General features: G+C 47.8%; 2 protein-coding genes across 5 annotated transcripts in view; one reads left to right on the top strand and one right to left on the bottom strand.

Moving 5' to 3' along the window:
- Positions 1 to 156: 156 nt before the first annotated feature.
- Positions 157 to 19328, top strand: ATIC (5-aminoimidazole-4-carboxamide ribonucleotide formyltransferase/IMP cyclohydrolase). The gene is made up of 16 exons (XM_033065140.2): positions 157 to 266; positions 653 to 779; positions 1871 to 1947; positions 2951 to 3017; positions 5281 to 5369; positions 6641 to 6792; positions 6905 to 7061; positions 8218 to 8343; positions 8438 to 8545; positions 9739 to 9824; positions 10881 to 10970; positions 11931 to 12059; positions 12939 to 13031; positions 17517 to 17699; positions 18526 to 18681; positions 19010 to 19328. Exons 1-16 carry the CDS (start codon positions 245 to 247, stop codon positions 19127 to 19129), a joined length of 1782 nt encoding a protein of 593 aa, XP_032921031.1. The 5' UTR covers positions 157 to 244; the 3' UTR covers positions 19130 to 19328.
- Positions 19329 to 22866: 3538 nt separating this feature from the next.
- The window catches only part of FN1 (fibronectin 1), a 52252-nt gene continuing 48391 nt past the window's right edge, over positions 22867 to 26727 (bottom strand). For all 4 annotated transcript variants that reach the window (XM_033064603.2, XM_033064604.1, XM_033064605.1 and 1 more), the window contains 4 exons: positions 25893 to 26018; positions 25217 to 25323; positions 24054 to 24164; positions 22867 to 23740 (listed from right to left, as the gene is read on the bottom strand). In XM_033064603.2, coding sequence (XP_032920494.1) covers positions 23666 to 23740; positions 24054 to 24164; positions 25217 to 25323; positions 25893 to 26018 — 419 coding nt within the window. In that variant the 3' untranslated portion in view covers positions 22867 to 23665. The remainder of the gene's footprint in view (positions 23741 to 24053; positions 24165 to 25216; positions 25324 to 25892; positions 26019 to 26727) is intronic.

Genomic DNA, 26727 nt, shown 5'->3' with positions numbered 1-26727 from the left:
CCGAGCACATGTGCAGCGGGAGCAGCCGCTCGCACACACATCCCCACCCTTCAGGGCATCCTCATCCTCCAGGGCACCCCGAGGCCACGAGTGTGCCCCACACTCCACGTGCCCGCCCCGCTGCATTCCCCGCCCCGCCCGGGCCGCCCCCTCCGGCTCCCGCCCCCGTGCGCCCAAATCCCGCCGGCCGCCGCCGCTCGTCCTTTCCGTGCCTCCGCGCCCTCCTGCACCCACCGACGGCGCCATGGCCGCGCGGCAGCAGCTCGGTAACCGGGGCGGGCGGTGGCCGCGGGGAGGGTGTCCCTGAGGGGCTGGGGGGGCCTGCCCCGCAATGGCGGCCGGTTCGCCTCGGCGGGGCGGCCCCGGAAGGCGCCTCAGCGCTGGTTCCCGCGCGGGGGGCCGCGGAAGGGCCGGCGCTCTCGGTGTGCCCCGGGCCCCTGGCCCTCGTTCCCGGGGAGGCCATCGGGCCCTGAGGCCGTGCCCTGCGCCTGAGGGTTCTTCTCCCGAGCAGAACCGCGAGGCTGCGGTGCTCCCCTTCCCCGCGCCACATACACTCCTAAACTACGCAGCTTATCAAAGCTTCGCTCGCTTAATCGCGTGGTTTTCTCTGTCCTGCTGTTCAAACCCACACACTCGTGCTCTTCCCTGCCAGCTTTACTCAGCGTCTCTGACAAGACCAACCTGGTGGAATTCGCGAAGAGCCTGAATGCGCTTGGCCTGGGTTTAATTGCCTCCGGAGGAACAGCCAAGTCCCTGAGGGATGCTGGCTTGCCTGTCAGGTACACGCACTCCCCTGTACATCACCACCAAAAATGCTCTTTTGGGCCCCGAGGTTACTTAAATTATTTTCTCTGTGAACAAAAGTGAGTGAAACCTGGTCTGGAAGCACCTTAAAAAAAAAAAAAAACAAACTGCCCCAAAGCAAACTTCAGAACCTTTTTGTCCAGGGGCCTGAGGGAGGCTGAGGAGCTTTTTGTTTGGATTCCTTGTCTGCCTTGAGCCAGCTTTATTTCCATGGGGCAATCTGTTACCTTGATGTTCATAATCTGCCCCGAGTGCTCCTCACAGCCAGGTGAAAGCTGATCTTTGCCTGGTCTGGACAGCACTGATGTGTCAGGAACATGCTGAAGCTCGCTGGTGTTCATTGGTCACAAATAATTTTCCCAGCACAATCACTTAATACAGATGGAACCTTTAAGTGTTGGAAAAAGGTCACGTACAGTCACTGGTCATGATTCTGGGAAAATTTTTTCTGGTTTCTTCAATGTTGTGATTTTTAAAAACAGCTTTGGCCAAATAAAAATATGTTTCAGTGTAGTGATGAAAAAAGAAAATGTCAATTGCTTGGCAGGGCAGGTGGCTGTGACTCTGTTTTTGCTCCCTCTGAATGCAGTGTTTGGCCCCTGGGACCCATCAGCACGAATCTGCATCACCCCCAGATGTTAGCCAGCACTTGGTTGTGTCTCTCCAACTTGTTTCCTTGGCTGTGCTGTCAGTGAAGCCTGAAGCAAAGGATGCTCAGATATCCCCTCCCCTCATTATTGTTATTACTACCCTAAACAGTCACAAGGAGTGGTGAAGCTAAGCTGGGAGGAAAAGCACCTCGTCTTGGCCTTCCATTCTCTCTATAAACCATTTTGGCTTGGGGTTTGCTGATTTTGGTTATTCCAGTGTATGCAAGAAATAACTATACTGCTTAGTAGGGAGTGACACATGAACTCTGTTTCCATTAATGGGAAAAGCAGTTGTTGCCCCTGTGGCATAGTGGGGTTTTGTAGTGGAATCTGCACTTTTTTTGGTTTGGGTCATCCAGCCTCTAGGTAAAGTCAGTGTGGCACATCTGTTACTGTGCTGTTTTCTTCTTGGCCAGAGATGTTTCAGACCTGACTGGCTTCCCCGAGATGCTGGGTGGGCGTGTGAAAACCCTTCATCCTGCAGTCCATGCTGGTATGTTCCTAATCCATCTTTCAGCCTAAAAGAGGGCAGGGAGGGTGGGAGGAAGGAGTTGACAGATGCCTTTTTAAAGGGTTGTCTGGAAGAACCGAGTAATGAGAGCAGATTTGCTCCAGGAGAGGAGAGGTGAAAAGCCACGGGGTGCAGAAGTGCAGGGTGGCTGAATGACCTCCTTGTTGCTGTGCTGGTGTCTCTGCAGTTAGCAGAACTCTCTCCCCGGGGCTGGAAGTAACAGAGCTGCTCTGTAAATGCCTCTGCAGAGTCAGCTGCAGACAGGCTTGGCCAGGGAGCTCCACGGAGTTTAACCTGTGGGTGTAGCACATGTAACAACAACAGTGTAGCTGTAGGGGTGATTTCTGCATGCTCTGATATTCTCTGACTCCTCTTCAGCAGGGAGGGTCTCTGATAACTGGGCTGCTGCTCATTAATCCATCTGCTCTTTCATCTCCTGTCACTGTGCTTGAGGTACCTCAAGTGGAACCTGTTGCCCATCATACCTGAGTGCTGGAGACAATCTCCTGTGGCCCTGAACACAGGACTGTGCTGTTCCTCACACTGTGCCAGCCTGTCACCCTCATGGTTCTCTGAGTTCCCAGACCCCACCAGCCACCTGCACTGCTCATTCATTCTCTCTTGCTTCCCTTGTCTCATAGGGCAGGTGCCCTTTTTCTCTCCTGTGAAGTCCTTGCTGATGGTTTCAGTGTTTCAAGGGTAGCAGCTGAGAAGGAAAGTACATTGTTGAGGTTGCTGGTCAGGGTTTGGAATACTCTAGGATTTAGCACTGGGGGAAGAACACCTGTTAGTGTGGAATTTGAACAGCCAAAGACTCTGTAAAGTGTAATAAAGGAGCAGGGGCTGAGGGTGCTGTGTGAACTAAAACAGAACTGTTAAGATAAAAGGGCTCTAAGGATAAAAACACAGTGTGAAGGGAGATGTTGAATTAAAAACTTGGTGATTTAATTCTTTTTTGATTAAGATGCACTGTTTTTGTAACTAGGCATCTTGGCCCGCAATATTCCAGAGGACAATGCTGATATGAAGAAACAGGATTTCAGCCTTGTCAGGTAAATGTTGGGGAACTTGATGCAATCCATCAGTAATCAAAAACCAACAGCAGAGCCCAGTCAACACCAAGGAAGGGGAGCAGTAGGGATTGTCACCTCTACACACCAGCAGATCTTCTTTCTTCACCTGGCAGGACATACTATGTATTTAAAAATAAAATTTCCTACAGGCACCTCTTTACTACTTGTAGTAAGAGAAAACTAAAACAAGAAAGTTACGTTGTGGTTTCCCCAAGGAACTCAGAGGTCTGAATTTCTTCTGGTTCCCTGGGAATTCTGACACGTTACACACAGCGTAGAGCCACGTTACACGTGCTGCAGAGTTGAGTTCAGTACTTCTGAAGCTGGCTCGTCTCCCCTCAGGTTGGTTCCACGTGTCTGATCAGATGGCAATTCCCGATTTTGAAATGCTTGCTTAGTAAATATACCCTTTGAAATTTGCATAATGTTTACTAAGTTTCAACACATAAATAAAGAATAGACATGGAAAATGGGTCAGGAACACAGCGTTTGTTCAGACAGAAAACACACACAGATAAGAGACAGAAAACTTAAACTTTGAGAGCCTGTCTTGGGAGCAAGTGAGCTGCATCCAGAAGCTGAAGTGACATAGTAACAAAGTTTGTGCGCTAAAGTACCAAAGTTTGGCGTTTATTTTCAGTTTTTGTTAGAATGTATTTGCTTAGTTCAGTCATGCAGGGCAGCTGGGGGCTGTGTGTAACTAACTGATGTTAACATCCAGCTACTGCTTGTGAATAACCAGTTGTACGTCAGGGAGTAGCTCCTGCTTCAGAAAGAGCTGGACATAGCAAATTGTAGGTGTAGCCAGGGTGGGAGGTACAGTATGACTGTGGGCCAGAATGCATCTGGAGTTTTAAAATTGCTTTTAGAAAACTGATGGATGGATTTCTGGGCTGAATTTGAAAACCTGAAATTTAAAACCACAGGAATCCTCTTAGATGGCTCAGCAGTGGTGGCTCTTCAGAGCATGCTGCATATTAAAGCAGGCTCTGCTGAATTGCAGGGGGAATAATGTACCCTTACATCAGTGACTTATGGTGCACTTGCATCCAGACTGGTAATTTGGATTCAGATTCTCTTGCAAAAAGCAGAAGTAACTGATCCTCAGCAGGACTGCCTTTGCATAGTTGCATAAAATTTGCATATCTGAGTCAATGAAGGAAAGCCTGATGTTGATTGTCTTGGTTTGCACAGATAAAAGCATTAGCAGTTTTAAAGTCCACAGATTCCTGATGGTTTGCAACAGGTCAGGAGCATGAACGGATGGGGGGAAGGGAGTGTTGTGAACAGAAGAGACAATAAAAAACATTGTAGGAAATTCAGAGACATGGGGGGTTCTGAAAGCCATACTGGAAGCTTATCATCCCTTCTGCTGGAGTTCACAAGGATTGGGAACAAAGGAATGTTCTAAGCTGGACGCAAGGGTGCTCCTCACAGCACTTCTATACCTCAGTGTTCGATACCTTCATGTACTCAGATCAAGAGAGTGAATTAATTCTCTTGGATTAAAAACCCTGTTTGTGAAGGTCAGAACAAATCCCTCCTTTCACTGCAGTTCCTGTGCCTCTGGTAGGATGGGACAGGCAAGTTATTACATCATGCTTGCTGGAATACAGACCTGCTTCTAGATCAGATGGGAAAACTAATTCCAGTAAGGTCCGGTCTTTGCTTGAGAGGGAAAAGTCGATTTTCTCCCCTGCTTTCATGTGCTACAGAGGCTTTTATGGCATTTGGGCTGCACATTCAGGTTTCATAGATTGTTGGTATTTTGAAAGTCCAGAAGGTGACATGTAGGTCATTTTCTGCTCTTGGAAAAGTTGTGGAAAATTAGATTGACTGTACTTTGTTGGAATGGACCTTTCTTGGGTGCTCACTCTCTTTTGAGAATTGGTGCATGCCCATTTTCAGTATTGCTGAGAGCCCACTGTGAATTCCTTTGAAGTGGCTCAGGTTGTGCACAAAAATCACTAACTTAGGCACATGTGTTTAAAGAAGCACTTCCTTTATTCTGGTTGCTGTAAACTGTGGTTCTGGCATTGTTTGATACACAGAGTTCAGCTGAATGCCACAATGCCCTGTACCATCACTTGCCCTTGGGCTGAGCATCACTCTTGACCACAGGGTTTTATGCTGATCTGAGAGACAAGACCATAAAATCACTAGTGATATCTTGTGCTTGCCAAGCCCAGTTTGGCTCTGCTGTTTCTTGGTGAATAACCCAGTTTTCCCCCTCAATTCTCAGAGTTGTGGTGTGCAACCTGTACCCCTTTGTGAAGACCGTGTCTTCCCCTGGTGTGACTGTACAGGATGCAGTGGAGAAGATTGATATTGGTAAGTTCACGGGAGAGCAAATCTGCTTTCCAGGCAGACTCTGTGCTTCTGAGTGGTCTCAGTTCTTCTCTTTTTGTTTGGTGGTCTTTGCACACCTGTAGAGGAAGTCTGCTCAAGAGCTCAGGAGCTGCAAGCAGCAGGCTGAAGGCATAGTTGGGTAAGCCTTGTTGCTTTAAAGCAATTATAATGGCAATAACAGGCTGGCAAGGCATGCTGCATGGGGGATAAGTCATGCACTGCCCTAAAGAAGGAGCCTGAGAGCCCTGCTAGAAAGGGTCAGGTGGACCATGCTTCCTGCTGAAACATGGAGAGCAGACTAAACCTCTTCTGCAGCCTGACAGTGTAATAGAAATTTAAAAAACACGAGCTTTGGAGAGCACAGCTGAGCCACTGCAAGTGCTCTGGGGATGGGTGAGACCTTCACTGCAGGAACCCATTAGAAGAAAAGGGGTTGGTCTGAATATGTGGGAGAGTACTCAGGACCTGAGCTGGGAAGCATGGACACCTGCATTAGCATGTTTTCTCTTGCTACTAGTTATTAACCCCCAAAGGCTTGCTGTGCCTTCTCTGCAGCATCTCTGCTTGGCAGCCTGTGAGCAGCACAGGCACAGTTCTATGCCATGTGGTTGGATTGGGATTGGATTTTCTTGCAGTAGTTTAGTCCAAATGATGCCCAGCAGAGCTCTCTATTAAATGTTTTATGGAGTAATACTTGCTCTGCATGAAACAATGCCAGCCTCTACTTTTCCTTTGCAGCAGCCTAGAATCTTGTATGATTTAAAGAGTTGCAATGGCAGTGCAGTCAGACTGAAGGGAGAAGCGAGGCATTTTATCTCACACAGAGGACCTGGACAAGATTCATTATTATTTGCAGAGACAATTTGGAACCTCTGTTGTGTGGCAGCGTGAAAGCAAATCTTCCTGCAGACCCAGTGTGCAGAGGATGGTGGTTAAGCCATGTGTGGGGACAGCCATCTTCCTTGGGATGTGGCTGTGCTGTTGGAAGACATTCCTGTCCCAGTTCTCATCCTGTTCCCTCACCCCTGCAGCTTTGCCTGGGTCTGCCAAGCCCAGTCAGTGTGCAGATTGAGTCAAACTCACCAGCCTTGAGCATACTGAAGAGCACTCTCACCCCTCTCTGTGCTGGAAGGAGGGGACACATTCACCCAGCACAAAGGATTGATGGCGCACATCCCCTCCTTGTCTCAGCCCTATCTGGCTGTGCTGTGTCCAGGAGGGAAGTGCTCCATGCCTGTGCCCCTCTCTTGCAGGGGGAGTGGCCTTGCTGCGGGCGGCTGCCAAGAACCATGCCCGTGTGACAGTGCTGTGTGACCCTGCAGACTACGCTGCAGTAGCAAAAGAGATGGCAGCATCAAGGGACAAAGACACTGCCATGGAAACCCGGCGGCTGCTGGCACTCAAGGTTGGTCGCGTCTTCCTGCCGTGAAGGGCTCGTGTTTCAAGAGGTTCTTTACCTCTTTGAGCCCCAAATTCTCTGTTTCTAAGTTGTCAGGTGTCCCCCTTTGTGTCCCCAGGCCTTCACCCACACTGCTCAGTATGATGCAGCCATCTCTGACTACTTTAGGAAGGAGTACAGCAAGGGAGTGTCACAGCTGCCCCTGAGGTATGGCATGAATCCTCACCAGAGTCCTGCACAGCTCTACACCACGAGTCCCAAACTGCCCCTGACAGGTGAGCCTTGGCTGGGCTGGCCCAGGGGGAGCTCTGGGATCGGTGGGAATGGAGGTGTTGGAAACGTCTTTGAAAAAACTAAAAGGCTCTCTTGTACCTTAGTCCAGGGGGTGGCCAGCTGTGTCTTCACAGCTGCTTTATTACTGAGTGGCACTAACTTTGCAGTTAAAAGTTGAGCTGTGTGAGACAGGAAATCTGCTTTGTTGAGCCCCACAAGACCAATTGCAGCTCCCTGCTCTCTGTTGCTGCAAGATTGTGTGTTCAGGATGCTTTGAACAGATTTATGTAGTGTACTTTCTGCTGGACATTAGATCCAGATTTTGAAAAGGAAAACCTCATCATCCTTTTAAGATGCTTTTCTACTTGCAATTTTCTTTGTTTAGTATCTTCCCCATTTTTTTGTGTGACTATTTACTCTGCCTGGAAACCAATCTGGTTTTTTTCAGGTCTGAATTGGTTTTGTTCCTTTTTTTGTCTTTCTTTCTTTGATGGATTTGAGCAGAGGGTTATTACTTTGGGTTTGTAGAATGCTGCTGATGGTGGTGGCAGGAAGGGTTACTAGCCCCACTTGCAAATTTGGGGCGGGTTTGGTGTGTCTCTGCCATTTTACAGGGTGTGCCACAGCGTTGTAGTGAGGGAAACCCCTGTTTTGGAGGGGAAGTCTCCCCTCTCTCTCTTGAGACTGCTTACAATGTGTGCAGGCATTGTCCTGCTGAATAAGCAGTGAAGCTTTGTGTTGCAGTGTTTTCCCCATTTCATCTCTGGGACTTCCTAGGAAGCTTTTCCATTCCTGGACCAGGAGTTGATTTGCATGCAAGTCTGCCTCCCAATATGGCAGCAGAACAATGCTATGCTCACTCCTCCTGGATGTGGATTATTGTTAAAAAGATATTTTCTCCTCCAGTCTCCTGAAATGCTCACAGTGGTGCCATGTCAGTACAAGCACCACTTCTTTCAGGGCCAGAGCAAAAGGTTTTGAGACCAGACTTTTAAATAGCCTTTACTCTTGGTGTGGATTTCTGGGCACTCCACCAGTTGCTGAGGAGCCAGGGTCATTGAACAAGACGAGTTTGCAGTGATTGGAGTGTGCTCTGGGAGAAGCCCTTTGTGCAGAGGGGTTTGCCTGCTCTAACGTGTCCATGTGCTGTGTTTGCAGTGGTCAATGGCTCTCCCGGCTTCATCAACCTCTGCGACGCCCTCAACGCCTGGCAGCTGGTGAAGGAGCTGAAGCAGGCGCTGGGCATTCCTGCCGCAGCCTCCTTCAAGCACGTCAGTCCCGCAGGTAGGGCGGGACGGGCTGCCCTCCCCCGGCGGTGTGGGCAGGTCCTGGGGCAGGCGCCGGCAGCTGCAGTGCCCTGGCTCGTGTTTCCCACTAGGTGCTGCTGTTGGAGTTCCGCTCAGCGAGGAGGAGGCCCAAGTGTGCATGGTGCACGACTTCCACAAGACCCTGACGCCCTTGGCCTCTGCCTACGCCCGGAGCAGAGGTGAGGGCTCCAAATAACCACGGCAAACAAGGCTGTCCAAAGAGCTGAGCTCGGGGCTCAACACCTGAGCAGCATCCTCAGCTCTTCCCTGCTCCTCCCTTTGCACCACACTGCTCCTCCAGAGAGGTTTTCTCCATGAGGATCTTCCTGATTGCTTTCCAGTAGAGCAGCCCTTGTGTACTGCTTCAGAGAGCTAAAACCACTTTGGATTCTGTTCCTTGGTGGATACAGAAGACCTGTAAGATGATATATTTTTACATTTCAATTTGTATGTGCACACACACCCAGATATATATGGGACTTTGACACAGCCGTGTTGCTAGCACACTCACCATTGGGGTTCTCAGGAATATTTGACTTGAATAGAGATGTTTCTGTCTGGTATTTGATGGGGATTTTTTAAAAGCTTCTTTACTGCAGAGCTCACAAAAAGCTAAAAAAGCAAACAAAACCAGTTTCCTCTGCTTAGCTGAGATACTTTGCTACATCTCTCATTTTCCATGGCATTCCTAGAAAATCTGCACAGATTACCAAAAATGAGGCAGACTTGGTAAGGAGCACATTGGCTTGGGTTCATTCTTCACAGACCACCTTTGAATGTTGCTCTCACAAAACCATTGCATGATTGCTGGAAAAAATATACCCATAGAATGGCAGGGACAGAAGAATTGACCTTGCTGAATAACGGAGCATTTGTGATGGGAATTGATTTCACCTTGGCTATGCCATTAAATAGAAAATACTTATTTTAAAACCGAAGAAGAAAAAAGTTGCTACATTTCTGGGTCTGCTTTCTTGCAGGAAAAGCCAGGTGGGGACATAGCCATCTAAAAGCTTTCCTCTTTTTCCAACTGTCTTCCATCTAAAATCTTTCTGTGTGATTCTTGCCTCTCCTTGTCCTCTTGCCACCAAGGGTTACAGCTGAGCTGCTTGCAGTGCTGGAGGTAGTCATTACAGAGTTAGAGTTTTGACAGAGGCAGTGAAGAAGGAGGAATATCTGAACTCTGGGAATATATAAAGGTCCATGTGTTTGAGGTAGGATTTTTCATCCTTGTTGCTTTTATGGCCTCTTTTTTGGTTATTTTTGCTATGGTATTAAATTCTTAGCTCTCACAGCAATTGACTGAACTGTAGGAGTGAAGAGTTTTCTTTGTGCTGTAGTTGGATAAATGAGTAAAATCAGGATTTTTCAGGTGCTGATCGGATGTCCTCTTTTGGTGACTTCATTGCCCTGTCTGATATCTGCGACGTGGCTACTGCCAAGATCATCTCCAGAGAGGTCAGTGACAGCAGCAGATCATTCCAGGCTATCAGGGGGAATCATTTCAGATGCAGCCATTGGTTTGTAGCAGCCTTTGTGTTGGAAAATGACCCATTTTACCAGGAAGACTTTTACTGGGCCATTTGTGCAACCCTCTGATCTGGAGTGCAGAATTTACACCAGTCTTTTTAATTTTTTTCTTTTTCCCTACCAATTAACACTTGGCTGGGTGCTGGAGCCTGTGAAATAGCAGAGTTGGCAACGCTGCTCTCCACAAGATGATTGCAAGCCTCTGGAAAGGAGCCCTGGTTAGGCTGTCAAGTGAAAGATTGGAATGCTGATGGCCAGCCCCTTGCCCAAGGCAGGAATTTGGAAATGGGTTGCTACCTGCCACTTACGTGTAGGCTCAACCCTTCCCAACCTGTGCTTTTTAGAATTACAGATTCTAGTGGGAGGTGTGCTTGTCCACAACAGGAGGATGGAGTGAGGTGTCTTTTTCCAAACCAAACCATTCTGTGATTTCATGATGCCAAACAAATGGAAGAGCATGGTTTGTGAGGGTAACATTTGGTACAGTGCTGCTGAAAACGGAAAAAAACCTCACCCACACTGTAAAGCACAAATGTCAATGTTGTGTATCTGTTCATAGCACTGATGAATGTAAATTCTCAGTTTCCATGCTGTTAACAGCTCTTTTTCCAGGGCTTTTGCCTCCTCGGGAGTGTCACTGTTGAAATAAGGATATATTGGATTTTAAGCCACATTTACTGTTAGGGCTGAGAAGTGGGGATGTCATGGTCAAGCTGTTTCCCCCTGGAGGAGGAGATTAGGTATTAGTTCCATTCTGATTAGAGGGATGTGGGGTGCTTTTCACTAACTTCTGCCAAGAGCTCACAATACTCTGCTGGTTTTTGTTTGCAGGACTGAAACCCATACTGTAAAACAGTGCTTTTGCAGACAGACCCAAGGAGAGGGAGGGGTGTCTTCAGTGCAGGAAATGGCTGGTGGGGCTTTCAGGCTTAGCCCCCTGCTTCATTTTTCTTTTGTGGAAGATGAAATCTCTGTGTGTTGCAGGTATCTGATGGTGTGGTGGCTCCTGGCTATGAGGAAGAAGCTCTGAAAATCCTTTCCAAAAAGAAGAATGGTGCTTACTGTGTCCTCCAGGTCTGTCCCCCTGCTGTACTCCAGTTCAGGACTACCCCAGTCAGGGCTGAAGCTGGAAGCACAGACATTCTGGGCCTGAGATGATGCACCTTCACATGCTGCAGCCAGCATGCTTGTCAAGGAATAGCAATATTTTGTGGTCAAGTCAGTGTCAGGTTGCCTTCCTAGTTTCTGCAGTGATTGTTGGGACTCCAAAAATCACCCAGTTTTGCTGAACATGACTCATGGATCACAGATTGCTGTCAGATCCTATTTCTGCTGCCTCGGAGAGACAAATGAGCAGTGAACGTCACTACAGCATCACAAAAAGAAAATCCAAGGCTTAGCTGAAGTTGCAATTGTAGTACAGGTGCCAGGGGAACTGGAGAAGATGGCTCAGGAGCTTGAGGCAAGAAAGAATGAAATTGCAGACAGTCTTGGCAGCTGATTGCCTCCTGGAATTCAATTAACTTTGCGAGGATGAGGTCATAGTGGTGAAGCCTGTATCTTCAGGGCTGAATGCAGAGCAGTGCTAAGGAAAGTTGGTCTGAAACATTTTAGTGGATTAGGAAAAGCACATAAAGCATGTGTTCAGAGCTGGCCACCTTAGTCTGGGCTGTTTCCTGTCTGAAACCTCAGCTAGGGCTCCCGAAATTCTGAATAAGGCCATGCACGGGTGGACCTGAGTGCAGTGTCAGTTCCAGTTAACCTGATCCCTGTGCTGGTATAAATTAATTGTGCTTCCAGCTTGGATGGAGATGTGCCCCAAGAGGGCAGCTCTGGAAAGAATCACATTCACTATTCCTTTGAATGCCACAGAGGGCTGGGAGTCGTAGCTTGAGGCAAGTGGGAAGCAGCTCCAGATATTCCTGCCTTCCTCTGGAAGACTCTGTGTGTGTGCATATTTTTCCCCTTTGTGTGGAAACTGGAGGACTGTAGGTTTTGGTCTAGAAGTTTTATTGGCCTGTTTTTGGCTTTCAGATGGATCCCCACTATGAGCCTGATGACCTGGAGGTCCGAACCCTCTATGGCCTGAACTTGATGCAGAAGAGGAACAACGCGGTCATCGACCGGTCGCTGTTCAAGAACATTGTCACCAAGAACAAAAACGTGAGTGTGGGACATAAGTGAGCCTAAAGACACGTGGAATGAATGAACTGCTGTGCCTTCATCAAGGAATTTACCACTGGGCAATTTGAAGAGCTCCTAAAATATTTTAATGAGGTTTGACTGGCTCTTACCAAACAATGGAGCAGACTTTCTGGACCTAATATACTTGGGTAAATCAAGATGGCTTTCCTTTGTTTGGATTCCTTGGATAAATAAGAGGAGCTGGATGTTTCCCATTATCTCAGACTACCACAATATTTGTAAATACTCTTTGTAAACAAGAAACTACCATGTGCAATGTTTTGTGCTGAGACAGCCATGTGCTAAGGATCCATCACATCTGACTCATTGTTTACATCACCCTTTTGTGTGCATGCTGTTGTATAAACTCTGGCCTGGCTGCTATTGCTCAGCAACTGGAGCCCACATCACCAAAAAGTTTTCGGTGATTTATTTGTGTCTGATCTCATTCTCATTTAAAAAACAGACATTAATGAACACATGGGCTCAGAAGCAAGTTCAGATATTGAAGTAATAAAAATCGTTTTCATAAATTAGGAATGGAACTTAAAAATAATAGAGATTTTGGGAGCTGTTCTAATTATTGTGGTCCTGGTTTCTGCTTATGAGCACATCTGATGACAGTAAATGCAGAGGAGTTTTCAGGCCAGTGATGGAACCCACTGAGATTGAGCCTTACTCCTGAGAGTTGAGAGATCAGCTGCCAAACCAATCATTTATGGGTTTTAATCTAAACAAAACTGGCTGGCAATTGAAGCAAACAGGGTGGTTTTAGCTCCCCTGTTTCCCCTGTGTGTGATTGAGTAGCTGTGATGGCAGGGGGTGTACATGGCTGCTGACAGTGCTGCTCTGTTCCAGCTGCCCGAGGCTGCTGTGCGAGACCTGATTGTGGCCAGCATCGCTGTCAAGTACACCCAGTCCAACTCTGTGTGCTATGCCAAGGATGGCCAGGTGGGTATCTGCAGCAGGGCTTTCCACCCCACTGCTCACAAGCAGGCGTGCAAAACCCTGCAGCACACAGGGAGCTGCTGAGCAGGGCCAGAGGAGCTGCCCTCCTCTGTGCAGTTGTTTCTCAAGAGGCTGCTTCAAAATCTTGCTGTCATGTTTTTGTGGTAGGGCTGGGTCTTTTGTTGGTGGGGTTAGAAAAGCTCTTACATGCTTCTGCACTGAGCCTTGAGACATTTCTTTCTAACTACTCTGTTCTTTCACATCATTTTTCTCAGGGAGTGTTGTAATTGGTGTAGAGCCTTAGGAAATTACAGTAGGTTTCTCAGCTGGATTCTGACTGTGCAAATGCTTCTTTATTTTCACTTTTTCCTGTTATTCCTGATTATATTTTTTTTACTAAGCTGATGATGGATGCTGGAATTTATAGGGACATTATCAAATGTGTAATTGAGATTGTGGTCACACTGTGGTTTTGTGCTAGGAAGGACCTTAAAGCCCATCTCATTCCACCCCCTGGAGTGGGGTGGGAGCCCCATCCAGGGAATACTTCCAGGGATGGAGCAGCCACAGCTTCTCTGGGCAACCTGTGCCAGGGCCTTACCACCCTCACAGGGAAGAATTTCTTTCTGGTATCTAACCTAAACTTCTCCTCTTTCAGTTTGAATTTTGAATTTTAAAAAGGTCTGTTCTTTCCAAGTTATCACCAGGTGTTCAGCCTAAATAGTTTATCTAAAAGTTGGTGTAAATGTATTGAAAGTTGTGTTGTCCAACGCAGATCATTCTTGTAATGGTGCTGTTTAACTGGCTCTTTGCCCTCCATGGAAGTTTTTCAGTAGACCTGGATTACTTTAAAAAAATACAGGGGATGTTTTTGAGCTTTGGTACATCATAAATCAGCAAAATGGATCAAAGAGTGAACCCTACAGGTAGAGACTGAGCTGCAGTGCTCTCCTTGCCTTGGCAGTGATGTGTGTTTGTCGGGTTGTTGGTACATCCTCAGAACGCTGCAGTGCTGTCTCACAGGAATTCCTGGGGTCCTGTGCTGTGTGCTTCCTCAGATGATGTCTCTGGACAGACAGCATTTGTCTTTTATTCTGCTTTATCTTGGGGTTTTTTCTTTTAAGTGATTCCCTGCACACAGCAGTGTTAGATCTCAGAGCCCCAGAACAAAGGTGTCACTGTCTTTGCTCCTTTCCCCTCATCACAGCAGCAATTTCCAATTTCCCCGGTTCTTTTGCAAGTCTGGGCTGAGCATGGTGCTGCAGATGTTTGTGTGGTAATGGATGTACCATATGGAAGGGGAGGGCAGGAGGGAGCAGGGATTCCCAGCCTGGGCAGGCAGGGATTCAGCTGGCCAGGCTGCAGAGCTGGCTTGCAGATTTTCATGTGGAAAGCACCTTCCACATTGCTACACTCTGCTCTTCCAGGATCTGACCTTGTTTGGTTATGTGAGCCAAGCCTGGGAAGTCCAGCTTGCTTTCAGTCCCATTGCTTTTGGTTTTCCAGGGGTTATTTCAGCCTCACAGCATCTCTCAGAAATAAGGATGCCTAGGAAGACTGTGGTGTGTGAGACATGCAGAATGTTTAACAGAGTGGCACCACTGGTTCAGGAGTGATCAGCCCCTCCAAGCAAGGTAGCTGTGTTAGTGCATTCCAGGAAAGCCTGCAGTGGGAAGCATTTCTGGACCTGAGTGTCACTTAATTTGCAGGAAGCCAGCTGCCACTAATTGCAATAAACACTTCCACTTGTTCTGGCTGACTTTCAGCTTGTACCACGTTGATTTACACTTGATTTAATGACACCATCATGTTTTAAATTAGCAGTTTAAAATTATTCTTTCTTTATTCTCTGTACAGTGGCATAAAACAAACCTGTTCATTTACCTTATGCTTTCCCAGTGACTTCACTGCTTTGTTTGTCTTCCCAATGGTCAAGTCCTTTATTAGATTTTTATATTTCCAAACATCTTTTTAAGGTTTTTGTTTTCATTCATTATCCAGGGTAAATCTGAGTAAACCCAGACCAGTCTGGATCATTTTGCAAGAATCCTTTGGGCATTATCCATCTTATCCACTCTGTGCTGTTGCACAGCTTTCCAGCTATGGAGTGTGCTTGGACTCTCTCTGTGAACCCAAAGTGTTTTCAGTCAAGTAATTCTTAATTTTCACCCAATCTTTTTTTCTATTAAGTGATATATTTTAATTTTTTTCCTACTCACCCTGTGCTGCTGTCTCCTTTCACTGCTCACACTTCATAGGCTCTGCTTAAGCACTTTTGGATTCCCAGGAGATTAGGCTCTGAAAGAAACATAATTAATTTTTGTGTAGGAAAGGGGGGGAATGTCTCCTTTGTGGAGGATTTTGAGGTTTTGCCTGTGTTTTTGTGTGGGGGGAAGGGCACTATGTGGGGTGTAGGAAGAAGGATTTTATGAAGTGAAAAAGGCAGGGAATAGGTACAGGCCAGTGTGAGGAGAGATGCAGGTACAAGTCTAGAGGTTGCATTATTAAGCAGAAGCTCAACCTACTGATTCCTCTTTTTTAGACTAGAAATTCCAGGCTGGATTGAGGAAATCTTCCCCAACAGTGTTCCATCAAAACCTGTGCTTTTAAAAAAGGCTTTTAAAAAACAGTGGCTTGAACCTGTGTTAGAGATAAACCTCTGTAAATGTGGGGATGTTTGTGAAGAATTTATGGGCTGCATCACTTTGATCAACTGAAGTACAAAGTCCCTGCCATTTTGGAGTTGTTAAATACAAGCCAAAATTTAGTTATTCATCTCTTGATAAAATTTAGGTCACCAAAAAAGTAAAAGGTGGATCACAGAGGAAAGGAAAAGGCTCCTTTAGAAAGGGTCTTGGATGCTGACAGGTAGCAGAGCACCCTGTTCCATCACAGGAGTGCCAGGCTACAGCTCTCAAGGACATGATGAAGATGGAGACACCATTCTGTCTTGGAAAGAACAGAGGACATCACAAATATTAGAAACTTGGCAATGTTTCATGGTATTTTGGTCCCTGCTAGTAGCAGTCAGTCTGGGGTACTCTCCAACATCTGCATCCCCAGCTAAAAATTCCTGCTAGTCCCACTCTGAAGGGCTGGGAGGCAGTTCCTGGTGTGCTGTGGGACACAGCCAGCCCTCTCCTTTGTGCAGGCAGGGAGGATAAACCTCTGTGGCAGTGATAACACACAATGTGCAGCTGCTGTCGAGCTCCTTTGTGGTCCAGGGTCCCCTGCAAGTTGAAGTGGATGGGTTGAGAGCAGAGGTTGGACATGAGCAGTGTTTGTCAGGGGGAGGTGCCACTGAGCTGTAACAAACCTTGCATCTGTTCAGTGTTTGTGCTACCACCAATGTCCCTGTGGGTTTATTATGCACTGATGACTTCAGTTATGGCTCAGCAGATTATATCTGGTAGCAGCCCAAGCCTCCCAAGCCTTTCATTTGCTCCTTGGGGGAATCCAGGATCCAGCAGAATGTTTTATGGTTCTGGTAAGAAGTGAAGTCACCATGTCTTGATGAATGGGAAGACAAATGAGTCATTCCTTTGAGGGCAGCCTGCAACTTACAGCTTTACCATCTGTCCCAATGTGAGCTGGGAACTCTGAGGCACTGGCCAGCACCTCAGCCTCAGCACTGTGTCCCTGGAGAACAGTCTGGGGAAGAGCTCAGCTGTGGTTGAGCAGGAAATGATGGGACAGACTTGCTTTTTGTGGGGGTTGAAATGGCAGGAGCTCTCTGTAGGAAGCGGGACCCACTCTGTAGGAAGCTGGACAGAAGTTACCAGCCCTGGTGGCTGGGTCTGGCTGCAGAAGCTGGGCCAGTGCTGTATTTTCATTTCCTTGAGATAAAGCTGCTGTGTGGATTTTGCTTATCTGTTAGAGATCAAGCACAAGTGCTATTAAATAGGGTTAGCAGCAGCTATTTCAAACAGCCTGGATTGTGGCAGAGGGCAGCATAGGAGATGTGTGGCAGCTCCAGGGCCTTAACATTTAATGGAATGTGAGGGTGCCACTGGCCAGCATTCCTGAGGGAGCAGTGGGTTTAGCTCCTTATCAGCCTTGCCAGACAAGCTGCTCCTCATGCACATGTGGTTATGGTGTGTGTGCCTGACTCAGCACAGGGATGATGGTGTTGTGTGACCTGGGCTCAGATATTAACACTGACTGAAGTGGCCCTTCCCAGAAGAGGCAGGGAGCCATAATTGTATTACTCTCCTGAAGTGAAGGGTTTGACTCTGATGGCTGGGGCTGTTACTTAGAGGGGTGAAAGAATGTCAGTGTTCTGAGCATGACTGTCAGCTCAGAAGAGCTGTAGAAGTTAGCAGTGCAGACAGAATAAACAATTCACAGGATCAGGAATGCAAGCATTTCCCCCACTAATTCCCTACACTTCCTCAGCTTGGGTGAGAGCAGCTGAGCTGGGGAGGTGTTTGTGACAGCCTGTCTGCATGCAGAGTGGCTCTGATCCCTGTGTGTCACCCTGTGCCGCAGGTGATCGGGATCGGCGCGGGGCAGCAGTCCCGCATCCACTGCACGCGCCTGGCTGGGGACAAGGCCAACCACTGGTGGCTGCGGCACCACCCCCGCGTGCTGGCCATGAAGTTCAAGGCGGGAGTGAAGAGAGCCGAGATCTCCAACGCCATCGATCAGTATGTCACCGACACCATCGGAGAGGTGAGGGCTACCCGGGCTCCCCCTGCAGCACAGCTCCTGCCAGAGCAGCTCTGTGTGCTGGATTGCCCCTGCTGTGTTGGCATGTGTGACTCCAAACAGCTGGGGGATCCTGGGCCCAGCACGGTGGTCCCACAAGGTCCCCTGGCAAAGTGTCCTGATTTGCTTCTCCCATAGTGCACCCACAGCCCCGGGAGCTGGAGCCTGCTCTGTGCCTCAGTGAGCAGCTTGGCTTCAGCTCCTGGTTCTTCCCAGCAGTGAGGATGGGTTAAAGCTGCAGCTGATGTTCCAGTTCTCCCTGCCCTGTCAGTGGCACCTTCTCACACAGAGCTGTTTGTGTGACCCTTTGGGTTCTCAGAATCCCTCTGACCTCCCCGTTACAGGCCATAGTGAGACAACAAAATTGTATATCCTTTTAAAGTATCAGGAGCCAAGAGCTGGATTAAGGACTTTGTGAATCACCTTGTGAGCAGTTGCTTGTTTAAAGGGGTAAGAACTGGATCAGTTGTTGTTTCAGAAGGTGAATCATAAACTGAACTGCTCTTGGTCGTGAGTTAATGCCAGATGCCTGCTGGTATTAATGGAGCAGCACACTGCAGGCAGAGCATCTTGGAATTCAGGAGGGAGAGAAAGAATCCCCTCAGGTCCTGTGGTGAGGAGAGGGAAGGAGTTAAAAGGAGCAAAAAGAGCTGCTGGTGGTGGTGGTGTGTTTTAAACAGTTCCCAGCAGCAGAGTCATGGAGCAGAAAGCCCAGGATCAGAGGGAGGCCACTGCTCATCCCCCTGGGAGCTGTGTGCTCTGGGGCTGAGCTGGCTTCTCGTGCCTGCAGGATGAGGACCTGGTGAAGTGGCAGGCCATGTTTGAAGAGGTGCCCAAGCAGCTGACAGAAGCAGAGAAGAAGCAGTGGATTGCCAAGCTGTCTGCTGTGTCGCTCAGCTCCGATGCCTTCTTCCCTTTTAGGGATAACGTGGACAGAGCCAAGCGGGTGAGCTCATGGCAGGGCCAGGAGGTTGGGGTGACTCCAGGGGAACAAATGGCTGTGCAGCCTGAGCTTTTCATTTTGTGTGCACTGCTGAGCAAAACCCCTGCACAAGGATAGCAGATCTGGGAAGGATGTTCCTGTGGTTACTGCTCCCACATGATCATTTTAGGGTTCATAAAAGAGAGAACTTCCCGCTCCCTTAAGGAGCAGCTTTGGGGATGGGAGCTTTTCTTCAGTGGGATGTGGATGAAGGGCTGGCACTGCCAGCTCCTTCTGGGGGTGATTTTGTGTTCCCACCCTCTGATCCTTGTACTGCTCCCTGTCTGTGCAGAGTGGAGTGCAGTTCATCGCCGCCCCGTCGGGCTCGGCTGCCGACGACGTCGTGATCGAGGCCTGCAACGAGCTGGGGATCACCCTCATCCACACCAACCTCCGTCTGTTCCACCACTGAGCCCTCTCTGGGCCCTGCCTCACCAGCAGCCAGCCCCCAGTGTCACTGGTGTAACTGGGAGGCTCCTGCAGCCTGTCCTTAGCCAGCATTGCTCGCTCTGTGAAAAGGCCTTTCTCCGTGTTCAGGGAGAAGGAAGTGGTACAAGTTGGCTTCCAGTGTAGAAATTCAGTGTCTTTTGCAAATAAACTTACAGTTGTTAGCTGTGTGCTGTGTGGTCCCTGTCACCCAAATTCTGTGTCCTCAGGTAAAAGGTTCATTTTGGAGGTAGGTTTTATGGTCCAGACTGTACTCATTCATTAGATGGGCTGTGGAGTGGTGTGAAAGCCTGGCTTCTGCTCAGCTTCTGGTGGAACTGGTAAAGATGTGTGTTGTCCTTAACTGAGTTGGGTTGGTGGGGCTTTTTTGGAGTCAGCAGGTACTTCAACTCCATTATCCTCTTCCCTGGGAGGAGAGGGGAGCAGGTCCTTTGCAGGAGGCACTCTGGGGTTTGGTGCTCTGAATCCTGTCCCACACTCTGTGCTCTGGCAGTGTTAAGTTGTTTTTCCAAGGTAGAAGAGCCACTGACAGGCCTGTCTCCACACTGGGAGCAGAGCAGAGTTCACTGGCTGGAATGGGGAAAGTGGCTGGAGCCACTTCCCTTCTCTGATGTCTGCAGTTTGCATTAAGCAGATTGGAACTTAAGTTTGGGAAAAGACAAAGTGAGACTCTGGAGCACAGAGAAGTGAAGGATGAGCCCAGACAGATTTTTGCTGGCCATCACTGTGCTTATTCCAAGGGCATTTTCCCTTTTTGGTTCCATTTTATAGAATCAGTTCAGTTTTGCCCAGGAGCAGCCCAGAGTTTTTCAATAAACACTTCTGTGGGCTCAGCTCTCAGCTGGTGCAGAGCAGGGAGTGTACACATGTGCCCTTGGATCAAGCAGGGTTGCCCAGATGGGAGATGGACCTGGGAGAGGGGAAATTTGGGATGTGCTGCTGACTTGCTGTGACTGGCCATGTCTTTTGTTTTACCTGATTGTTTGATCCAGACTGGTTCAAATGCAGCAATGCAAAGAGACACTTCCTAGGTGAGTTGTTTAAGATACCACAATCCACACACTGGTGTTCCTTTAGCACTGTCATTCCATCTGCCCCTGCTCCAGCCTCAAAGGGAGCAGACTCCTCTCTTTCCTGATCTCTACAGAGGATTATTTTGTCTTTCCTGATCTCTAGAGTGAATTATTTATTTCCAACTGACTGGATTAGACAGGACAAGATAGAGAGCATTCTACTTTTTTGGTACAGATTAAGACACCAATCCAAAATAATTCTCCATTTCTTCCTGGCTGCCCCTTTGCTGTGCTAACCCAAACCCTGGACTCTGTGTTCTGTGCTGTTGCTTCCCATGAATTGTCATTGCCTGGAGTTTTACTTTAAAAGTTGGGGTTTGGGACACAATATTCCTTACATGTCTTCTCTGTCCCTCTGTTGTTTTTTATGGCACAGACCCTGCTGTGAGACTCTCTGGGGAATCTCTCTATCCATTCTTTACCTGCATCTTCTACAGCACTGGCTAAAACAGACTGGCAGTAAGAATCTGGCAGCTCCTGTTCTGTGTATTCCCCTGATCCTTTTTTTGCTGTCCTTGGGGCACTGTTTTCCTGAAGGAAGTTAATAGGTACTGATCTTCCAGGTGAGATCTGCACATAGGAAATGTCTACCTCAGCTGCTCCCCCTCTAGGACAGCACCTGTCTGCTGTCCTGCTTGTGCTGCATGACTTCTACACAACATGTCAGCACCAGAGGGGTGGTTGTGCCTCCTGCTGTGCCTGTGGTAAGGTAAAAGCATAGGCAGGAGTTGTCAGAGGGAGGAAATTGCATTGTTTAATGTCCCAAACAGGATTTGATAATTCTGCCTCACTTGAGTGGATAAAAACCCCTGGTCTGGTTGCAGGTGAGAGGTGACTTCACAGGGATGGCTCTGGGAATGGCTTGGCCCCTTCCCCCTGAAGGAAGCTTCCTCTGGAGCTGTGAGAGTGGTTGTAGGGAAGGGCTGTGGTGGGCTCAGGGTGTCCCTCTTGAAGCCTGCTGATCTATCTGCTTCTGCCTTGGATGGTTGCAGGGATTAAAAGTGAACTGTGAGCTCTGCTTGGAGTCTGTTTCCCAGAAGGAAGGGGATGTAGGGAATCTCCCTTCAGCTGATGTGTTGTGAGGAGCAGCTACTGTCAGGCTGGTATTTGCACTGTCACTGTGTGGCACCTTTCCCCTGGCAGGTCCTGTGCTGGCAGGACAACAGCTCCCAAAATGTGGAAGTGAATGGAGAGCAGGGAGAAATCATTCTGGGCCTTGGCAAGCAGTAACAGAGGGTTGATGGTTTTTTTTTTTTTTTTTGATTCAGCCACCAAGGGACTTTTCCCTGGAGTAGAGAGGCCTGATTCTGGTTGTTCCTGGGCTCTACCCAAAGCTGAGCAGACAAGCTAAAATGTGTCTCCTCTTCTGGAAAAGAACTACCAAGGGTTTAAATAACTGTGAGCACCATGTGCTTTAAGGCACAGACAAACCTCTCCAGGGAGCTTGGGAAAAAGTGTGTTTAAATGATTTTATCTTGAACTGCTCCTTCTGGGCAGGGGAGCAGTTTGCTGCTGGTACAAGAGATGAGACAGAGAAGGTGGGCTGTGACTCCTCTTCAGTGTGTTGGTAAAGTGAATTATTTAGTGACAAAGTGACTATGAAAGTATTGTTGCAGAGTTCTTCTCTGGTCCAAAATATGCAGCCCTCACTTGGGAAAAACAATCTAATGGGAAATTACTCCTATGTGTCTAGGCCAGTTTCAGTTTTCAGGTTTTTTAGGGAGTGTTTGGCTTTTGAACACTGGTGGGGTAGAAGTGACTGCTGCTGCACTCCTCCTAGTCTTGTCAGAAGTTCTGGGTGCTCTGTAGATAGCAATCCCTGACAGCACTGCCACATGTCAAGAAGCCAAACCATGTTTTCATGTGATGCTTTATTGGGTCCAGAGAATCTCAGTGCCTGGAGCAGTACAGTGCGTGTGCAGCTGAGGGGAGGGAGCTGAGCAATCCTGACAGGACCTGTCCTGTCCTGTTTGCAAAGGCTGTACAGGTCCTGGCAGCGCAAGCAAAGGGACTCACTGCTGGCTTGGTTCACTCTAATCAAGACTGACTTTGTAAAAGGGTTGTGAGGAGCATTTTGTTTACCTCCCTCCCCACCATGAGGTAGAAGCACAAGAGACAAGAAAGGGCCCTGTGCCTGTAACACCTGGGCTTAGACCCAGCTGGTGCCTGGCTCCTGCTGGGTTTTGAAGCTTTGAATACATTCAACTACACAGGTTTGGGTGGCCTCGCTAATTCTGGTAACTCAGCCACTGAAAGCTTATTTAAATGTGGGTGTGGAACCACCTCTAGCTCAATTCATGTGCAAAGCAGGGGCTGTTTGCCTTTCCCTCCCTTCCCCTGCTGCCCCAAAGCACTGTGCCTCCTGCCCATGCCATACCTACCCACTGTCTGCGCTCTATGGGGGCAGGGGTGCAGCTGGAAGCTTTTAATTAACAAACTGCTCTAGCAATATCCTCTCCAGGTTTACTTCACTCTTCTCTGGGATGTTTGTTCCATCTCGTGTCAAGGCAATGTTACTCCAGCTCTGAATCATCCCGCTCAGAATGAGCCACCTCAGAATAATCCAGCTGAGAATAATCATCTTCATCCTAAATTCCATGGCAGCAAAGAGAATCACTTAAACTATATGTCTGGTTTGTAAATCTTTTTATTAAAAGAGTTGGTTTTTTTTCTTTTCCACAGTAGTAAAGCTTTGGCACTTACAGTATAAAAATAATCACTGATCATAATTACACCAAATTCCTCTTTTGTCAACTGCATACTAAGTGTCTTCCATACCTGTTATTCCCATATAAAAACACTTGAAGGTCAAGGGGAACAAAACTGATAAATAACAGTATGAGATATAAAGATACAGCTAGAAAAATACTAGGATCATCAAGAAAGAATTAGGACTGTGCATATTTTAAATATCACAGTGATTGGATTTGCAGTTCCTATCTTATTGCTGGCTGCACGCTTATGTGAAAGCAGAAGTGTTTGGTGGACTTTCCTATCCCTAAACCTCAGTATTGCTGTACTCAAATGTTCTTGCATAGCACGGGAACCTTGAATTTCTACACCCTCCCTCCCCCTCAGTATTTTGATCCCCCACCAAATTTGTGGATTTACAACCTCTGCCCCTCCTCCCCCTTTCTTTTTTTCTTTTTTGCCCCATTTAAATTTGAAAATATTGACTGGAATTCAACACTTTGAGCAAAACCAAGACAATCGCTATCAATCATGAGAAAAGTCTGAAACACTCCAAGAGTGGCGCTTGGAGAAGCTGTGAGTTGAGCTTAAGCTGGGAAAATGGCTCCAGAGCAGGAGGCCATTCTCACTAGATGCAGTTTTGCTAGCATCACTCCAGTTTGGATGGTAATCGTGGCACATAGGGATTTATACTTTGGTTTGTCTGTTGCCATGGCCGCAAGAAGTCTTGCTCGATGTTACTTTCCCCGTGGATGTTGTGTGTCTGCCTGTACATCTAGGGGCATGAAACACTCAATGGGGCAGTTGACGTTCTGTCGGGAGGGAAGGAAATCAGTTAGAGCTGCGTCCTGGGTGCGGTTTGTGCCGGGAGCTGCGTTTCCCAGCACAAAGCACACAGCTGGAAATCACTCCATGCACTACTGCCTCAGAGCATGCATGAGGCCCTGCTGGGACTGGGGCACTGCCAGTGTGTGTGGAGGTGAGCTCAAGCAGGTGTGTGTGCACTGGGGGCCTTCATGCACTACTGGGGAGCACGAACCCGCACGCTGCTCCAGCCCTGCAGCGACCCCGCCACCTGTGCCAGAATCATACCGCGATGGGGCAGACAAGGAAAGTTGTACTCACAGTGTTGGTGGCCTGGTGGTACCTCTGTGTGAACTGGGTGTAGGTGTGGCCAGCAGAGCCTTCGGGGGCCACCTCCACGCTGGGCCTGCGGCAGTTGTCACAGCGCCAGCCCTGCGGGGACACAACGGGCCTGTCAGTGCCATGGCCAAGGAGCTGCAGGGCTCACAGAACCCCAGGCTGAGCCTAATGCTCATCCCATTCCACCCTGCCCTCAGCAGAGACACCTTCCACTCTCCCAGGCTGCTCCAAGCCCCATCCAACCTGGCCTGGAACACTGCCAGGGATGGGGCAGCCACAGTTTCCCTTGACAACCTGTGCCTCAGCACCTCAGAACCCAGAAGCCTGAGAGTTTATTGTTCTGTGCTTTCTGGCACTGACCCCCAGGAGAACACTGCTTTTAACTTGAGGCCTTGGAGAAGGCTTCCAAATTTAAGTGATGAAGTCACAAGTGTGTAATTAAAATAGAAGTGTGTAATTTCACATAGTGAAAAGATTTGAACTTGAGGTTTTAGAATATAGCAACAGGTATAGGACAAGATAGAAGTTCCTAGGAGTTGTCTCTTTTCTCCTTCTTCTTCAAGCTTTCAGGTAGCCTTTAGTTAAATAAAAAATCCTGCAGTGTAGCTCACACGTGTTTAATTAAGTCAAAAATATAAATGATATAGGTGTTAGCTTTTAATTAGACTATATAGCTTTAAAAATACTTACAACTAACTAGACTCACCTCCATTTTGCTTGCTTTTACCTAGTAGCTAAAAGTGTTACAGAACACTGTACTTTAAATAAAATTTAATAAACAACCAAGTCCAAACAAAAAAATCCATCTCCTTTGTGTTTTAATCCTAACTCTTGAGTAAAAGCAAAAAAAATCCCAAAAAAAAGTAAAAACAAGCACCCTCACAGGGAAGGATTTCTTCCCAATACCCAATCCATCCTTCAGCTTATAGCCATTAATTCATGATCATTCATACATGAGGTTGCTCCTGTGTTACACCACGCAGGCACTGATGCAAGTACTTCAGTTCTCCTAATTATTTCCTAATTATTTTTTGTCTTGTATGTGTCTGCTTTGGCCCCTTCCATGAGCTGAAACCCAGCAGCCTGAGCAGTGCAGCCCAGCACAGCCTCCCCTGTCCAGAACACAACACATCCCTCCTGCTCACCTGCTGTCCTCCGTAGCAAGTGCAGGAGCAGATGGCCCCAAAGTACTCCTTCTGCCACTGCTCCCCAACGTGGTACATCTTCCCATCGTCATAGCACGTGGTCTCATCTGTGGAGGCACAGCCAGAGCTCAGGTGCAGGGCTTAGGCTTGGCTTTAAGCATTCTCAAAGCAGCCTGGTGATCAGAAGGGGAGCCTGGGGAAGCATGCTCCCTTTGTCTGACCAGAGGCTCCCTGACTGGCAGGGGAACATCAGACCTGTTCACAGCCCTGCAGACACTTTAATCTACAGCAGGGGGGTATTTTCCTGACAAGAGCAATGCAGTTAAGTCACAGTGTGAAGGCCAGAGGAGCCTGAGGTGACAGGCCCTGCAGAAATCCACCCCTCTGAGAGCAGTGACATGTCCCAGTGATATGTCCCTGTCCCTGGTGTACAGCTCCAGGGCCAGAGGCAGACAGGTGCTCGGTGTGCTCTGACCTGACTAACAAAAGGTTTTCTTCTTTTCAGGCTCAGGAATGTGAGAATTATGGCTTCATCTCTTGTGAGAACAGACTGAAGCTGTCACCAGTTCAGCCTGAATCTGACACACTGGTAATATTCTTGTCCCCCTGGCAGGACAGAGCTGAGATGTTGAGACTTCCTGAATGAGACTCAGACTAACAGCACAAACACACTTACGAGGTTCACACTTGAATTCTCCTTTTCCATTCCCAAGGCAGGTGCAGCTCATCATCTGACCATTCTCTCCTTGCCTGTCCCACTTCTCCCCAATCTTGTAGTTAACTCCATTGTCATGGCACCACTCTGGAGAAGGCAGAGGAACAAGAATCAGGATTATTCCACATGCAGCAGGAGGAAAACAACTTGGCATTGTCTCAGGAAAGGCAGGAAAAAGAATCTTCTCAGCTCATCTAAGTCCCAAGGAGGAAATGGGTTCAGCTCCTGCAATTTTTAACAGCTGAAGGCTGTTTCAGCTCTGGGAAATGTGTAAAAGTTCTTGGGGGGAAAAAAGTCAGATGTGACACAGAGTGGGGAGAGGAGGTCTGGTTCATAGGAGGTGAAAAGAAATGAAAAGGAATTTAATAGATGTGGGGCAGGAAAGGAGAAAAAATATTTAAATGCTCTTTTTTGTGCTAATACCCAGCATAAAATTTACCACAATCTCATAAGACACAATGGGTAAGCCATGTGTATCAAATAATGAAATATAAATATTAATCCTGTAAAATAAGCATCTTTTGCTGTAAAATGAGGTGCCTTTACATAGACTCCTCTGAATCCATGCAAATTGCAAAAATACTCTTTGCTGAGCTTATTTCACAATTTAAAAGCCTAATTTCAATTAGCTGGGTATGTGTTGTGTTAAACTGCTCAATCACAGACTTTTGTTCCATTCCCTTACGTCAAGTTGGATATTTTTCCATGTAAACCACAGCTCTGCAAAGAATAAAACTTAATGCCCTGGGCAGAAGTGTTAGAAAATTAGAAAACTGGTTTTGCAAGCTGCTTTGCA

The sequence above is a fragment of the Catharus ustulatus genome, chromosome 7 (assembly GCF_009819885.2).
Source record: "Catharus ustulatus isolate bCatUst1 chromosome 7, bCatUst1.pri.v2, whole genome shotgun sequence".
Taxonomy (NCBI): domain Eukaryota; kingdom Metazoa; phylum Chordata; class Aves; order Passeriformes; family Turdidae; genus Catharus; species Catharus ustulatus.
This window is presented reverse-complemented; position numbering and strand designations above follow the sequence as displayed.